The sequence below is a fragment of the Aspergillus alliaceus genome (genome assembly GCF_009176365.1).
Source record: "Aspergillus alliaceus strain CBS 536.65 unplaced genomic scaffold BDW43scaffold_37, whole genome shotgun sequence".
Classification (NCBI taxonomy): Eukaryota; Fungi; Ascomycota; class Eurotiomycetes; order Eurotiales; family Aspergillaceae; genus Aspergillus; species Aspergillus alliaceus.
The window spans coordinates 245,928-262,610 of NW_022474720.1; the positions used below are offsets into that span (position 1 = coordinate 245,928).

The window sequence follows — 16,683 nt, forward strand, 5'->3', positions numbered from 1 at the left end:
AACACTATCCCACTGGATAACATTTTCAAGGTTGTGTTAATCAAGTCTAATTATAGTGAACTCGAACACAGACGCACCATCAGCACTGGCTCGGCGAATACGAAATTTGCTCCAGTACCACATCCTTTCTCAATGGAATCTGAGTCGAAGATGATAGACCTTGGTTTGCATAATTTTAGTGAGGCCGTTCAAAGCCATGATGAAGAAGAACTGCTACAGGATCGGCATCACCATCGACACGGTGTTGTAGTAGAACCGGACGCCCTGGTTCGTCGGCTTGATGTCGATCGACGACGCGGCGATGGGGTTGAGCAGGGTGTGCGCGACGGCCGGGTTGGATGTGTCGACCGTAGCCATGGCCTTTGTGCCGTTGATCTGCTGGTAGGCGCCTGCGGCCGCCTGGACCAACACCTTGAGGCTCGACGAGACCGTCTGCGCGTAGGCGGCGTACTTCACTCCGTTCCAGACGTATGTCAACGCCTGGGAGCTGCTGTATGCCTGGGCGATGTCGGGCGAGCCGAGGGCAGAGGATAGACGCGACGAGGCCCCCGGGTTGGCGTAGATTGCGCCCCAGAAGTGGCCCTTACAGACGGCTTGTCGTATGCTGTCCTGGGAGGGGTTTTCAGATGACGGGCGCTGATGGAGCGTCGGGAAGCTGTCCCCTTGTATTTCGCTGTAGGCGGCTGCCACTGATTCCCCAATGACACCTTGGTCGTAGTCGACAAAGAGCACGTCCATGCTGCTGATGCGGTACGAATCGTGAAATGCAGTTCCATACAGGTAAGCCATGTTCGCGAGGAAGAGGAGTTGCAACAGGACGAACGCCCCCGTCACTCCTCCTAGGAAGGGTTTCGGTATCTGCATGTTGAGAATTCGTTCTGTGTAGCAGAAGCAAGGTGGGAAAGGGCCTGGAATGATGGTTTAGTTACTGGGTTATATGCAACGCACCCTATCTGGACGTACGATAGGGTTTTCGCCGGATAACTAAGCGGAAGTCACTTGGTAGGCCGGAGCTAAAGACCGAGACATAGCGAGTGCCGCCTGCATTTATGAACTATGGAATTGTACGTCAATTTGCCCAGGATCGTCGGATATTACTGGTATAATGGCCTTGGCCAGAGAGCCGGACCTGAATAGGCCGATGGGAGCATATCGGCTCGGCTCCACGAATTGCCGTTCTGCGGGCCGATGGAGACACTGATCGTAAATAGTGTGTTTTGCCTGCAACCATTGCGGCATTGTTGTCTTGGTCCATTTGCTTACATGTGCAAGTGGTCAGCATAAGACTGTTCGATGTGGGCATAATAATGCTACAGTACCTCGTGCTAAAGCTTAAGAGGACATAGGCCGTGTAGGTGTTGTTGATAGTAGGACTATTACATACCATGGTTTATGGGCACGGCGGGAATTCCGCAGTATCTAGTAAGCTACCTCCACTGGCGAAGTTTTTGCTAGAGCATAAAATGTCGTGATCGAAGGTCGCTTATAAATCTGGCTTATGGTTGATGAACAATGACATACGGGTAATTCCGCGGTATCTGGTAATCTACCATGGCGGCGTCTCTGCCTCAGGTATATAAGAGGTGCTTCTGTAGATATCACGGCCAGTTTTCCAAACTACTTTGTCCCAATTCAAGAAACTCATTATATTTCGGCCCGATGTCTGCTACTAAAGTTGCTATTGCCGGTGTAAGTCCTCCTTATGTGCTTTCTAGTCTTCTATATCTTCTTCTAAACCTTGCTAGGCCACCGGAAATCTCGGTCCTGCTGTTCTAAAGGCACTGAAGGAGGCCGAGTTCGAGCTCACTGTTCTTACTCGCTCTGCCAACAATGGTTTCGATAGCGATGTGCGCGTGGCGCAGGTGGACTATACTTCCCTTGACTCCTTGCAGGCAGCGCTGGCGGGTCAAGACGCCCTAGTGATTACTCTCGGTCATGTTGGTCTCGAACCCCAAATGACCTGATTAATGCCACGGTGGCTGCCAATGTGAAGCGCATCATTCCTTCTGAGTTCGGCTCCAACACCACGAACCCCAAGGCGGCAGCGCTGCCGGTGTTTGCCGACAAGGTTGCTGTTCAGAACGCTGAAGGAGGTCGCTGCTGCGCCTTTATCCAAGATAAGCTATACGCTGATTCTTAACGGTCCATTCTTCGACTGGGGTGTGTAAGTCAAATTCCTGATTAACTTCGGTAATCCGGAAGTCTACGACGGAGGAGTCGAAAGATCAGCACCACTACATTGTCGGGGATCGGCAAGGCCGTCGCTGGGGTGTTGAAGGACCTCGATTCCACTCGGAACAAACCGGTGTTTGTTGATAATGTGAGGATCTCCCAAAACGACCTGCTGAGGATAGCAGGCAAGGAACAAGCCCTAAAGAAAGAATTCTCTACAGCAGATCTAGAGAAAGAAGCTTTTGAAGAGCTGGCGAAACCTAATCCGAACCACGTGGTTTTTGCGTTCAACCTCTTGAAAGGGGAGGGTACGGGAGTCTCTTTTCCGAGAAAGATTTGTGGAACGATGCGCTGGGGGTTCCGAAGCTGAGCGAAGCAGAGATCGCAGCGATTGTGTCGCAGTATGCATGATGTTAATGACCAGTGTAATTTTATGTTCTGTTTCAGCCCAGGCAACTCAAAGTAACTATTAACGCACCTTGGATCTGACAGACTTGATGACTCGTGAATTGGATAGTTACCGAATATACCGAATATGGACGCTGCAAGAGCATATTTTGATATACCTGATTTGCATGTACATCAAGTAAAGTACATCTCATCTAATCTAAAGAGTTTTCTTCCATACTACAGTCACTGCTTTCCCGTTCACCGAGCCGGTATGATCGGGAGCAGAAGCCAACTAGCCTCCTTGCCCACTTCAACGTGGTTGAGACCGTCAAACACCCGGGGATCCCGGTCATCAGGGTGCTCGTGCAAGAACTTGCCAACAACCTGTGTATCATGACCTGCAATCTCCAGGACCAATGTCTCATTGGGCTCAAGCACGGTATTGGTCGGCCACACCTCCACATCTGCCTGGTACTTCTCTCCCTCCTTCACCGGCTGAACATCACCGCTAGCATAGTCCCGATATGGGAGATACTCGCGGTGGAATGGGTGTTTGTCGTTGACCTTGCAAAGCGAGACACGTAGCCACCCCTTCACAATCGGAACTGGATCGCCCATTGTCCTGGTGTAATGGACTTCCTTCCCGTCCGCGTTCAACTTGCGCAGCGTGATGAAGAGGTCGATATCAGGCAGTAGAGGTGCGTCTTGCCTTTCTCGGGAGCAGGAAACCGTGAGGCGTAGCAGGATGTGACCAGTGATTTCCAGGGTTGAAGGCGTCTGGTACCGGAAGGTGATTGGAGTCCTGGAGTATATAGTGAGTCTCAAGAATCGCCAACTTCATTATGTGAGGAGACATACCCATTCAGTGCATCGTATGTGCAGGTACCAACAGACATATCAGGAGTGTGCGAAAGGGTCTGCTTGGACGTGAGGAAGAACTTGGTGTACTGAGTATCCGGGATGGGCCAGTCCACCTCTGCCCGGCTGGGAAATTTCAATTCGCGCTCCAGATCGTCAACGCCACAATCACCTTTACGTAGGCATATATGCACGCGGGGTTGCTGGCCAGCCTTCCAGCCGTCATAATCATTGTCCTTCAAGAAGGCATCCAAGAAGGACAGTTGCAACCGAGCGGAGTGAGGGTAGTAGAAGGGTAAATCATGACGCCCAACAATGAAACGCAGGAACTTGTATGGGGAGGAGGCGCGCATCCAGCCGATAACATTCCCACGTAGATGAAGTAGGATTCCGCCCTGTATCCAGCATGGTCAGCGCTATGCATCATGGACCGAGGAATTGGGATCCTTACCCAGTTGGCGACGCTCAGAAGAGGAACCTGGATACTGGCCAGATCGAAATTTCTGGTCTGGTAGTAGTCTTCATCCATGGACTTGTGTATAGCAGTATCCTTGGTCTGGTCGCGTCGGTTAGAAATCAGAGTTCCCTGGTCCAAATCTCCCTCGAGCGTGTCGTCGCCCCATTGGCGTGCTGCTCGGCCGGGCATGCCATACTGGTTTGGTTGAACAGCATTCTTCCACCAGAAGTCGATGAACCGGTCAGACAGGATGCCACCATGGCGAACACGATCACGATAGTAATCGCTCATTCCCTCCCAGGGAATAATGGCGGCGAGACCCTTGGGTTGGCGAGCAGCCACGCGCCACTGGGTGCCTGCGAAGTAACTGATTCCCAGTAGTCCTACCTTTCCGGTCGACCATTTCTGCTCTGCGCACCACTCAACTACGTCGAAAAAGGCCTCACTAGTTCCACGGGACATGGTGTCAAGCTCTCCAGGGCCCTGTCCAGAACCTCGCTCGTCCGTCCGGACAACAATATACCCTTGGCGTGTCCAAAAGCCCGGGTCTGGGGTCTCCCATGAGGAGTGGGCAGACTTCATCTCCGGGTTGACTTGGTCCCAGCTCTTCTTGAAGAACACTTCGTAAGGGACATCCTTTCCATCTAGCACGGGAGCCCCAATCCCCTGCGTAAGTTATTTCAGAACATCAAATAGCGGAAGACAAACTTACATGGACCATATGTCGCGATCACCGGGTACCTCTGGGACCCATATGGTAAAGCGTCCTTGGGCAGGTAAACATTGCATCGTAGGAGTCCTTTTTCATACGTCTTCAGAGGAATACCCACGTTCTTCATGAAGACATAGGGGAAGCTTTCGCGGTCAATCTCGACGAATGTGTTCTCGGCCATGTTGACTATGGCTTGGCTTCTCGCCAGAATAAAGAAGTATTCTCGAACGGGGCTTGGAAAATTGAGTACTATACTGATGGGGCTATAGCATCGAGCATACTGGAGGGTTATATCGGGGCATTCTGCATTGTAGGTGATGCATGCTCGGCTCGGCTCCACGCGGGTGCTCCTCCGGACTTACCAGGGGATAAGCAGGCAGATCCGGGTAAACGGTGGTGGAGACGACGGCCTATCTGTATGTATGGTCTCATTATCCACCACAGGCCATCATCAACACCAACCGCGGTGTTCCACCTCACAGAGCAATTCCGCGTATCCTCGTCCCCATCATCATGGCCCAGTTACACCGCAGCGAGTTGGAACAGCCGGTTGGCAACCTGAACGGAGCCAGCCTTCGACTCATCGGAGACTATGACATTCATCAAACATCAGCAGAGCAATCAGACGCTTCGACAGCTGTCCAGCTGGTGACTGTCGCAAACAACGTCCAGCGAGAAGCCCAACCGTCTGACTTCGATCCCACCCTCGCTCCACACCCTCCAGTGCCATATCCTGTATCGAATCCGGGATGGTGGGAACAAGCACATCGTCGAGTGCCTGACTATCGGCCGGTGAATCGAGAGCTGGATCGCGAGCAGAGACGCCAGAACCCGTTGTTCACTGCGGTGGGTGCCTTTATGATTGCTGGTTGCTCCATGATCGCAGTAAGTGGCCTCTTGCACTGCCTGATTGATATTGCAATACTGACGTTGCTCTTCTTCAACAGAACTGGTCGTCACTATGGAGGAACACTGCTGGCCGAGTAACTAGTTTTGGAGATCATGCAATAGGTGGGGAATGGTGAAACCCGCGCGTGGTTTGCTGTTTGTATAGTTAAGAGAAATTACGGGGAGGCTTGGTACCAAATCCCTGCATTCGGTTCTTTGGAACTTGAGGGATAGTTTATGGCTTTGTTCAATTGCAGTTATATTTGCTTATGGATGCTTATGGAGGGAATAGAAGAGACGTCCGAGAAGTCAAAGAGCGATTCTCGTTGCGTTTAGTACAGTCACTTTGTCGTAGCCAACTTCATGCCAGGGGCCCTCATTGAATACCTCACACGAATATACTTAGACTTCATCACTAGTGGCAAGACGTACATATAGGAAAACGAACACGCAGCAAAGAAGCTTGGCCCAGGAAATTTGTCAGTCCCACGATCCCAATTGGTATTGGGTGTTACACATGTTGACCAATTCCCAACATTCTCCCAGCATCATGTTTGGGCCCTGGTCTCCTACCCTTCCTGCAGCTCCAGCAACAAACAGGGAAGCCATCCAGTGATCATCGGTGCCATGAGCGTCTCGGTACCGCGGGTGCTTCATCAAGCGGGACATTGCACGGCGCAGGGCAGGCCCAGTATTGTGTATGACTACATCTTCCACAGCCTGGCGGAATTGCAAGGCCCAGGCATCGGGCGGAACTGGCTGGGCGAAGTTGTCACTGAAGCGGAACATATGCTCCCAGTGGTTTCGATACAGATTGTGGACGGACCCGCCACTGCCGATGATAAGGGTATTTTCGTACCGCAATGGACGTAGGGTGGCTCCCATCTTGACATGGAAGTGTGGGTCATAGCGAGCATTCATGGAAACAAGCGTGGTGGGAATCGGCACGCAGTGAGGAAACATGCGAATGATGACTAGGAAGGTATCGTGGATCCAGTCGAATCTGGGAGCCGCTCTGGCATTGAACCCCGCGCTACGAAGCATGCTCAGCACCCTTTCTCCTCCTTCGAGGTCAGGGGCCAATTTATAGGGCAAATATCGGCTGTCTTTGACGCCACCCATGGGGAGCTTCTGTGGATTTGGGTTCATACTGTCTTCAATGGCGTCGCCAGTAGTTTCCCAGTGGGCACCCTAATTATCAGGGTCAATCATTGACAGGCACTGACGGCAGCAAAAACCACAGCCGGGCAGAAAGTGGCATTCGAAAAGGAGGGGTAGAGGTATACCATCATCACGATCCGCTTGATTCCGCGCCGTAAGGCCTCCTTTCCTACTTCCTCCCAGATTCGAGCGGGCTCTGATTCCTCTCCTAACATCATGGTCGAGCCATGAGCAAATAGGAACACCGGCGTGGGCTCTAGATGTGCAAAGTAGGCTTCGTTAGTATGCGTCTGACATGATTGCTTGGGATTGTATAGGCCAACATACTTTCTTGCGTCTCCATTGTGCAAAACAGGTGGACTGATTCATTATTCCAGGGTCGCATTCCAGAACCCCTCACATATTTAGCTATTGACTGTTAGGCTGTGATCGTACTTGGCCACATAATTCTTCGGCATGGGGGTTGTGGAGCCGAACCGACCTCCCGGTGCTGTTCGTACAATTAGTACGGGGAGACCCGATGCAAACATCATTGCGAAGATAATCAGACTCTTGACTTCAAGGAGCCTCTGGTTGAGACCGATATTCAGCCGCCTTATTCCATTTTGCTCCTCATAAGACACAGCCATGTTGGCGGCTCTGTATCAGACTGTGGAGGCTGCTTGGGTGGAAGGCCGACTGGAAAACGTGCTGCAACGCCAAAAAGAACTTGCTGCTCTTCATTCCAGTGTAAAGAGCTGCCAGACGGATTTGATTGCTGCTCTTTGCCTAGGTATGGGCATGCGGGTGCCTTTGATAGTCTGACAGGTGACTAATGTTGGTTATATGATAGATCCTTTGGTCACCAATGCAAGCGCCTCTGAGGAACTCAAGCTCTCCCTGGATGCAATCCAGCAACTGTATGAGAGCCTAGATTTCCCTTCAACACTCGCCAGGGAGAGATCCATCCAAGCCGGACGATCGTCTTCCAGTGGCCTCATGCCTCTAGGCCCTACTTTAATACAAGCGTCGCCGTCATGCCCTCTTTCATCGGTGATACTCCCCCTGGCCGCTGCTATCGCTGCTGGGAGTTGTTGTCTAGTCCTTAGCGCCACTGTGCCTCTCCGCTTGGAATTAAATAAGATCATCAGGTCTAGCTTAGACCAGGAGGCAGTTAGCGTGGCTGCTCAAGACACAATTGACGCAGACGATCTAGCCCGGTTTCATTTCGGGGTGGCGGTTCTCCAGGACTCTGCCACTGCTCACAGTGTTGCCGCCGCATTACGCAGACGCAATCCCACTGCGCGAGTCCACGTTGCCCCTTCTGGCCTCCCTGCCATATTTGTTGATCGCAGTGTGGCGGATGTGGATGTGGTAGCCAGCTGGCTTGGCCGGACCATCACGCAGAATCCCCGTCAACGCCCAGGCCGGGTGCCACGCCTCTGCTTTGTGGACGAATTCGTCATTGAGCGTCTAGCAACGCAGGTTCAACGTGAATATCCGGGCTTGGAGGAGGCTCAAAACCCGATGCTAGATATGTCCATCAAGCAGGATATAGCCGACCTCTTGTCGCGGACATTCCCATCGCTACAGCGGAAGTCTATCCTATGTAGCCCACGCAAGGTGCCTGCCTTATTATCGCTGGAGCGCACTGAGTAAGTTACGGTTATCCTGCAGAGAATAATGAACTCATGATGAGTCCCAGCCCCGTGAACTATGAGACAATCAACCAGGTTGCAGACCTGGTCACCACACATTATCCCGGCATGATTCTAGTTCCTACTACAAGCCTGGACCATGGCATCGATTTGTGGAATAAAGTGTATGGCCTACAGGCCCGATCACCTTTATCTGAGCACCAGTTAACATCCTCATAATAGAAACCAAGGCAAGATCGCGCAGGCGACCTATCTCTTCAGCGCTAGCAGGGAGGCATTCTACCTCTCTCAGTCTCTGAACTCGGAGCATTTCTTTGTCAATCACATTCCAACACGGTCATTTGGTAAGGGTCTCAACTTATACTTCATATCCTTCGAATGATCACTTATGCTGTGGATATAGTCATGGTCGCACCCACCTCCGACCATGAATCTTACGAGCTGCCGTTCCGAACTGAGAACTTTTCACGGAACAAGGCAATCTCACAGATACCTCTCCGGGAACCGGAAAGGGTGATTCTGCCTTGGCAATCTCGCCGTGGCCATCTTAATTCGAAGAAGATCTCTCAGCCGGTTGGGGGCCAGGTTTCGTATTTCGAGCAAGGTCTGCTTGTTGGCTTGAGTGCGGCCGCACTGACTGCTTCATGCATTGCCTATCTTCTTGCACAAGGGGTGAAATACTACACCCGCTAGGAGTTGGAGGAGGGCTACCATTGTTTGCTCTTTGTTGTTGTTGTTTTTCGTGTCAGTGCTGGGTTCGGTACCTGATAACTCGCTGCTGATGTACGCATGGGTTACCTAGACTTGCAGGCAGATACAAAAAATGCTCTGTGTTCTTTACAATGGTAATACAAGGCTAAAATTTGGCAAACGATATAAAAGAGAAGGCATCGTCCGCGAATCGAGCACGGGCCTCATGGATAAATTCCGCCACTAGACCAATGATGCTTCCATATTAACTCCGACTTTGAATATGTATCGGGGATGAATGTGAGTGCTCTCACGCAAAAGAGTCTTGCAGTTTGTGGCGCATCCCTGCTTACCGACTTGTCGGGCCATCATTCTGACGGCAGGCTCTTTTGTAGGAGGGAGGAATATAGTTGAGCTTGTTACTCGGGCCAGGTGATTGTTGCTCCACTCTGTGATACGAGGGTCGGTCTGAGGAGGGATCTTTGGTGTATCCCGTCCGGTTATAATAGAGTGAGCGGTATTTCCAGCAGATCATATGGTCTGGCCGGGGCCCGGTTTTGTATCCCGACGCCGTTCAATGAGCTCTCCGTGTTTGTCGCCGATCCTATGAGGTGGGGGTTGGAGGACCGGACTGTGCTTAATTCGTCGGCTATCGTCATATGTTACTCTTCGTTTCCAATCTCTGTCCTAGTAATGAATTTGACACTATGTCCTTGATTGTGTTACGACAATTACACAGTCAAGCCGGTCTTGTTCAACAGTTAGAGTCGACAACATTTCCAGCCATTCCTCGGTCTGGCCAGCAGCTACATTCATCCAGCGCCATAACAAACACACCAGTAAGAAGATTTTCCCAGTCCCTGGAAGCACCAGTTGTCTCACCAGCGTGTCAACCAATTCACATTGCGCAGGACTACGCGCATGTAGCGCCCCAAAGATAATCAGAGGCTCTTTAGAAGGACTTCGGGAATCCTCCAGTAATATCACCAGGGTATAGTAAAACCATATAGGAAGGGTAGCTTTAGAGAGTCAGGACGACGTGGAGAAATGAGCCCTGTAGTGTGGCCGAACCACTTCCACCATAACGCAGGTATAAATGGCTGATTCCCGTATATGAAAGGACGTAGACCAATTACCGGTCAATTGTCCCAGCTCACACCTATGGTACACAGGATTCCAACTTGAATACAACAGCAAAATTAAGGTACGTTATTGTTAGCACCAGAAGAATATTGGTCGGGTAAACAGCACGTGCCTGGGTTCTACTCTCAGCACTTCCCATGCCTCTTTCTGACATGTAGCTAGGATTTGCTCGAGCACCTCACGGACGGTCTGTTGGTAGGACGGAGTGTCGTCCGAGAACCCTTCTTGATGGCCATTCCCAACATCGCTAAGCATCATAGTAGCTTAAACTTCTGTGGAGCGACGGTCTTTCTCCAAATTCAAGACCAGTCTTGTATCGTCTTGGTCTCTCTTAAATCACGTGGGAGACTTGTTATCCCTGAAAACGGTTAGCAGTTCTCTTTGAAGTACGATTGTACTACTTACGCGTAGCGTCCGGGAAAGCAGTCCAAGATTCCCTTAGTACATGAAAGCCTACAATCGACCCAGTTGAGAGGATCTCACTCAGGGTTGTTTCGTTTGCAGCCGGGTTGAAGATGATTTACGCATTGCTACTACATGCACTCTCCATACCATTAAGGTTGCGATGGTTCTCTTGGAAGGTTCGCTGTTGGCTAACTATAGGCCAGCATTCCTGAATAATGCGGCAAGGCCGATGACCTGCGTTGGTAACGTATATACTGCACGAGATGGAGATTGGTCTATCATGGCTCTATTGACTATAATCGCTACCGGTCCCGGTCGTCTCATCCTTCATGGGCTTGGTTGCGATCTATACATCCAGGAGGCTCGTGAAAGTGAAACAGGAGCATGGACTTGAGAGAAATGCCTGTTTCTATAGGGTGACTCCGTGATTCACGCGGTTTGCGATAACTTGGGCGCTCTTTGTATTTTGAAGCGATGTGATTCAGGGACAAGAAGTTACAGCCGGTTTATACGCAATTTCTTCTCTTTTCTGAAGGCTAGGCCTTCCCGAGAGCAGAGGGCAAGAAGTGATTTTTTGTTAATTTATGCAACTGATGGCGTTGAAGCCTACTTTTTATCAAATGTTCTGTCAAAGAGCTAGGCCAAAATGGGTTATCTCTACTGTTCGTAGAAATTATCTGCATTTTACAAAGTGGAGGCACGACAGATAGGAGAAACGGCACGGTGGGCTCGCTGGCATAGAATTGATTTGCCTTTCGACTCGAATAGCTTAGGGTGCATACCACCTTTCAAGCCACTGTAGAGGAACATGGCTCTAGATTGTTTTCTTGTGAAGCAGGGAAATCGAATCTAGAACGGCATCTATCTCTGGTTCGAGCTGTTGGCTCTCGAGTTTAGAGAGTGCGAAAAACCCATCCTGGTCGCTTGAGTATTATAATAAATGAAGTCTAGGATTCTGGCTTACCTCGTGGTGCTTCTGCGGAAATGTGGATCGAATGACTCGCGTTCTGCCTCGATGCGAACGGATTATGGTAATATCTACCATAACGAGACCAGCTTTTCGGGCAATTCGGGATAATAGTTTCAGCATGGTGTAAGTAGATGATGACAGGACTCTTCCGCAAATCAATATTTAATGATAGATTCAATGTTCCAGCTTTGTATACGTGGTTACGCCTATAGGATTTTAAATTCCCTTAGCCATCGAGCCGCTAAGGTCTGCGGTCCATGTATGGAGCGGCGTCGCGTGCATCATCAAGTGGTTCCGCATGGCAACCTACCGGGCTGGAAGGGTTGATTGGTTTCGGCTTCTGGTTAAGCCGGACACACTATAAGAGCCTTGAATAGCCCAAACTAGCGTGGATTCGACCCACTTCCAAGTAGTAATTTGAAGATCTCTACGTCGTGGTGACTGCGCGAGGTCACTGCTTAATGCCATCACAAATTTCACCCCTACATAGTACTAGAGAACATGCCTATAGCGAATAGAATAGTTTGATATCTTCTATGTCTTCGTAGGGTCATGAAGGATGAGTAGCAAATAGGTGATTTCTCAATTGGCGCCAGAAACAGTAGGTCTGCGAGCCAGAAAATCTGCGCAGGCTGAAAGGCAGGAACCAAGGTATATCGGCAAATATATTTAAGTCGCGTCACCTTGCTCAGCCAATGCATCGTTAACGGCATACCTCTGTTTTCTATACCTGATCTATATATCGTACAGTTGGCGACCCAGAATTGAACCTTCCTGTCAACATGTTTCTGAAAGCCTGGAGCTTCATGCTCCTTGCATGACTCTAGCCGCATCGTAGCCTCAAAGCATTAGAGGAATCCTTGCAAATCGCGGTGTCACTGGTGCCCCATATATCCAGCCAGATAGCACCTATGTGTTTGAAGCAGGAGCGCCGGTCTCCCTTACTCGCCTGGTTCGGGTGCTACGATCTGCAAGTTCTGACTCTGATAGTACGACAGATGTCCCAGGTCTCTCGGGTCGCCGTTCCAATAGCACCAAAGTCCATGCAGCATCATCCTCTTCCGGCCCCGATCCAACGAGCCCGAGTTTAGTCACCATGGCACCAACACAAACGACTGCTGCCAATACCGAAGGTAGTACTCCCAAAAGGAAAACAACCGGAGGCTGGTACAGGAACGAGCACCATACCACGTACGCAAGTATGCCTGCCACAGCGACTCCCAGTGATAACGGGGCACAGCAGAATGATCGAATGGGTACAGGTGCGGCCAGCATTGCTGCGTGGCTGCTGCAATGATTGTTCTTCACGCAGGCCGCTAACTAGGCTCTCAGAGAACGACGCTGAACGGAGGGAAAACGACGGGAGCTTATAAGGTGACTTTTGAAGGGCTTTTTGTGACGTCGCTTCGGTGATTATGTATATAGGGCTTAGAAGACTAGGTACAGTGCTGTACTAAATCCATTTGCAGTGGACTTGCTTTCGGACTCAGTTATTGCCTCTGTCATCCAAATCAAACTAGCCACAACGTCACATTGCTTGTGACTGGACAATGCAATGTGTGAAGCTCTTATGAGAACGAAGGTCAGATATATAGTGTAAAGAGAGGCCGATGATTCAATTGCAGATGATTGCTATACCCTTTCAACGCTTAAATACTGGGTGGCTGTATTGTTCAGCTCATGTTCGGTAGCCTCGGAAGGTGATGAGTGACAACTGATCATCCTACTAATATCTTTCGACGCAAAATATTTTTTCTTCTAAATAGATTTATAGGTGCAGAGCAAATGTCTTCGTTCAGTTTAGTTGTTTTCTCTATACTGGACCTCGGTAGCTCTCGCGTCTAATGTCGTGCCTGCAACGCACAAAATGCAGTATATCTTCAATGGAGTCCCCCGACTCCCGTATAGGGCGAGAAAAGCTTAGATGTCTACCAAACCGGCAGACTTCCTTGAGTTCTAGTTTCCAAATGGCGACAATTCTTGTTGACTTCCTGAACAGATCATTTGTTTTCCCCACCAATAATTCCCACCATGAACCAAAAGGCCACAACCCATTTGGGTCTGTAGTGTAGCCGGTGATTTGTTCCGGCCATTTGGTAGCTAACTGTTATTCGCTCTTAGTTCCCACATGTTCTTTATTTCCCGCTTCCACATTGTCCCTTCTCACTACCTTACCCATCGCTTTCTCGAGCGCTTCGACAAATCCTTCCAACTTCTCTGGTAGAACCCCAACTTCGATCCCATTCACGGTGAGTACATACGTAGTATCATGTACGTGCGCCGCGAGATAACTGGTTATGTTGACTCTCCTCTGAGTGTCAAGGTGCCTGATAGCTATTAAAGTTTCAAATGACCCCACGGCACACTGTATTGTACATAAGCTAGGAGGCTATGTGTTTGGGGGGTTACAATCTTACCCTATAATCTTCCTCGTCTAGTGGCTCTAACTCATCGTTAAGGCGGAATGTTTTGGGTTCCACATTTTGTGGCTCGGAAGTGCCTGACAGAATCTAACAGCGACAACTTTAGCCATGTTTGGTTGCAGTAAACTGGTACTTGCTTACCTTTAGAGAAAGCTCAAGAGCCATATACTCGTAAGACTATCAGAAGCCTTCGCAAATTCCAGATGTAGTCGAAGATTTTGGTCTAGCTTGAGCGGCTCGCAGCGAAGTCTGCACAGAACTTAAATAATTCAAGACGGCAGAGAGCGATCGACCGCCATCGTCGCAGCAGGCGGTAGGAATTTCCTCACTATAAACAAATTGGTCCCCAATTGGTTTCGCAGCTAGCTCCACTATGGACTGGGACACGCCCAGGTAAGACGAGAATAACGCATGTACCCGCATTTCGCATCCTTCTTGCGATCCCCGTTCGGTGGCGGTAGACCCACTTCCCGAAGATGATAAAGTGTGCCTCGAGCGCATATATGTATACTTGTTTAAACAACTACCATCATAGTTAACCTCAGCACAACAAAAAGATGCCAAGCCTATAGTAGAGTCAGTACATGATGAGTCACGCTTGTGTTCTCTCTCCTTGAAGAGGCAAAGAATTCTTTATTCACCGCAGGAGAGATAAACAATGCAAGGGCGAAGAAAGGTAAACTAGAGTTACAACTAACCACTACCTTTCATTGATAATTATCTAACTAAGCTTATCAGTCCATCTAAATATCTAAAGTCATCCCAGAATCTAAAGTATGGTCCTTCACGCGTCTCATCAATGATCATCTATCTATCCTGAGCTGAGGCCTTCTGGGGCCTCGAAGATTGCGCAGATGAACCCCAACAACCCATTCATTCACTGTCAAGCAACACATTCACTGCCTCAACACAACACTCGGGCAACCTATCGAATCCTCCCCCATGTCAACCTCACCCTCTCACCCACCACGCGCCAGCGCTTGTACTCCTCACCCTCTCTGTCACCATGGAACCTGATTCCAGCCCAGCTGTCGTGGAAGCCACCGGCGGGGACGTATCCGTGGAAGAGAAGGCCGTCGAGATTGAAGTCCACGGGTTGAAAGCGAGGACCTTCTTGAACTGTGCCCCCCAAGACCTTGTTCCTTCACGATACCTAAGAAAAGCAGAGCGATCTTGTATGTACATACCTTCTTCCCTCTTCCATATCAGCCCGAGAGGCAGAAAAGACCGGTTAACAGGACTACCTGTCGCTAGCCGTGGTTCAACGTACAATCTGGCTCTTCCGTCGGAAACAGAATGCGGAGCAGGTCAATCTGAACAAATGGTCCGAGGTCGATATCCGTTTCCGAGGAGTATACAAGACGCTCAAGAAGGTACCCCCGTTTCGAAAGGGCTTGTACGAAGATGATATGGATAATCTGGCTCCCCCAGTACGCGATTTCGATTTCGACTTTGCGGCCAGGGCCCAGGGACAGGTTGTCTATGCTCTTCTTGATGAGATTTTGCGTGCATTGAAGATTCTGCGCCAGACGGAAGATAATAGGTCTTATTTCTGTCTTCGGTAAGGACTTCTCTTTTACCGTCTTTTCTTATTCCGTTGTTAATGCTGTCGTTATTATTACTATTACTATTATTATTATTATTATTGCTGTCGTTTCGCCGGATTTATGACATGTTTGGCTCTGTCTGCAGTCGAGGCTTTAAGGGTATGTAATCGGGTTAACGTGGGTTAACGTCTAGTAGTGCGCGACTGTTGACCTGCCGATTTGAATATTGGACCGGATATCGTGAGAAGTACAAGGATACCCCATTCACGAGAGGATTGGTGTCGCTCGAGCATTATCCGGCGAGGCATTCGGCGCAAACGGTCCTCCAAGTATCGACAGTACGTGCTACCTAGCTCTTCGTTATGCGCGTTGCATCCATGTACTAAAACCACGCTTCTCCCTCCCTGTAGACCGCAGAGGAGCACGAGACCCTCAAATCAGCACTGGAAGGGAAATTTAAGCAGCTTCTCGCGCAGCTACTCCAGAACGTCCACCGCCTGCAGCCGCCCGGCGACAAGATCCCCGACCAAGAAGTGTTTCTTATCGGTCTGCACGGATCTCGATTGCATGTCTTTCGGGGAATCTTTCCCGGCCACAAGACGTCGCGGCTCTGGAGCGGTCGGCACAATCCGGCCGAGTCTGACGCCGAAATCAGTCGGCTCGTCATCAGCGGTGCCAATCAGCGATTCTACAGCAGGCAGAATATGGAACGGCTTTTGCAGAAGGTCGCGTGGTTCCACCTATCGACTTGCGATAGTGAGCCGGAACCTCACGTCTTTCGCATCCTAGGAAGTAAGGAGTACGATCTATGGGTCAAATCGGACTTTTACGCGGCGATGACATTGTTAGTGGGATTGGTCATGTATCTGATGAGTGGGCGCGCTCGGTGTGGTATCCTACAGCATGCCTTTGACCGCTGGCCGTACGACGAGGACGAGGAACCCGACTCGGAGGACGAAGAACTGCGAAAGAAGGTCGCGCAAGAGGAAAATGATGTGGTGGAACAGGAACGGAAGCTGATGGAGTTGAAGAAGCAAAAACGGGAGGAGGACCAGAAGAGGTTCTGGAGAAGGGAGGCCATGCGATCGTCGGCAAATGACCGTATTGGGGGATTTAAAGACTTTCGTCAACCCTGGTGGGACTGGGTCTGGGAAGACAAGCATGATGATGGACGTGCCAAGGACGACGCGGCCGTGATCTTCGAAGGTCCTTAACTATGTCCTAGACCGT

The 16,683-nt window shown here is 50.1% G+C and overlaps 7 protein-coding genes across 7 annotated transcripts; 4 read left to right on the top strand and 3 right to left on the bottom strand.

Moving 5' to 3' along the window:
• Positions 1-106: 106 nt before the first annotated feature.
• On the bottom strand, positions 107-1,090 carry BDW43DRAFT_146283 (uncharacterized protein). Its single transcript, XM_032038377.1, has 2 exons — positions 964-1,090; positions 107-908 (listed from the first exon to the last, which is right to left on the bottom strand). Exon 2 carries the CDS (start codon positions 862-864, stop codon positions 214-216), a length of 651 nt encoding a protein of 216 aa, XP_031897937.1. The 5' UTR covers positions 865-908; positions 964-1,090; the 3' UTR covers positions 107-213.
• Positions 1,091-1,654: 564 nt separating this feature from the next.
• On the top strand, positions 1,655-2,687 carry BDW43DRAFT_283609 (uncharacterized protein). Its single transcript, XM_032042759.1, has 2 exons — positions 1,655-1,689; positions 1,746-2,687. The coding sequence occupies exons 1-2, from the start codon at positions 1,660-1,662 to the stop codon at positions 1,962-1,964; spliced, it is 249 nt and encodes an 82-aa protein (XP_031897938.1). The 5' UTR covers positions 1,655-1,659; the 3' UTR covers positions 1,965-2,687.
• Positions 2,688-2,820: 133 nt separating this feature from the next.
• On the bottom strand, positions 2,821-4,770 carry BDW43DRAFT_320935 (Alpha/Beta hydrolase protein; the record flags this gene model as incomplete). Its single annotated transcript, XM_032049210.1, has 4 exons — positions 2,821-3,364; positions 3,421-3,815; positions 3,872-4,521; positions 4,590-4,770. The coding sequence occupies 4 exons, from the start codon at positions 4,768-4,770 to the stop codon at positions 2,821-2,823; spliced, it is 1,770 nt and encodes a 589-aa protein (XP_031897939.1).
• Positions 4,771-5,102: 332 nt separating this feature from the next.
• On the top strand, positions 5,103-5,614 carry BDW43DRAFT_313428 (uncharacterized protein; the record flags this gene model as incomplete). Its single annotated transcript, XM_032047594.1, has 2 exons — positions 5,103-5,474; positions 5,537-5,614. The coding sequence occupies 2 exons, from the start codon at positions 5,103-5,105 to the stop codon at positions 5,612-5,614; spliced, it is 450 nt and encodes a 149-aa protein (XP_031897940.1).
• Positions 5,615-5,957: 343 nt separating this feature from the next.
• BDW43DRAFT_313429 (DODA-type extradiol aromatic ring-opening family dioxygenase) lies at positions 5,958-6,981 on the bottom strand (the record flags this gene model as incomplete). Its single annotated transcript, XM_032047595.1, has 3 exons — positions 5,958-6,668; positions 6,764-6,894; positions 6,966-6,981. 3 exons carry the CDS (start codon positions 6,979-6,981, stop codon positions 5,958-5,960), a joined length of 858 nt encoding a protein of 285 aa, XP_031897941.1.
• Positions 6,982-7,265: 284 nt separating this feature from the next.
• Positions 7,266-8,968, top strand: BDW43DRAFT_313430 (uncharacterized protein; the record flags this gene model as incomplete). The annotated part of the gene is made up of 5 exons (XM_032047596.1): positions 7,266-7,410; positions 7,471-8,272; positions 8,323-8,439; positions 8,498-8,619; positions 8,679-8,968. The coding sequence occupies 5 exons, from the start codon at positions 7,266-7,268 to the stop codon at positions 8,966-8,968; spliced, it is 1,476 nt and encodes a 491-aa protein (XP_031897942.1).
• Positions 8,969-14,912: 5,944 nt separating this feature from the next.
• BDW43DRAFT_301993 (uncharacterized protein) lies at positions 14,913-16,667 on the top strand (the record flags this gene model as incomplete). Its single annotated transcript, XM_032045160.1, has 4 exons — positions 14,913-15,081; positions 15,161-15,467; positions 15,650-15,791; positions 15,930-16,667. The coding sequence occupies 4 exons, from the start codon at positions 14,913-14,915 to the stop codon at positions 16,665-16,667; spliced, it is 1,356 nt and encodes a 451-aa protein (XP_031897943.1).
• Positions 16,668-16,683: the final 16 nt, after the last annotated feature.

Coding starts and splice junctions, on each gene's coding strand:
- BDW43DRAFT_283609 (XM_032042759.1), top strand. CDS start 1,660: ATGTCTGCTACTAAAGTTGCTATTGCCGGT. Junction 1,690..1,745: donor CTAAAGTTGCTATTGCCGGT/GTAAGTCCTCCT, acceptor AAACCTTGCTAG/GCCACCGGAAATCTCGGTCC.
- BDW43DRAFT_146283 (XM_032038377.1), bottom strand. CDS start 864: ATGCAGATACCGAAACCCTTCCTAGGAGGAGTGACGGGGGCGTTCGTC.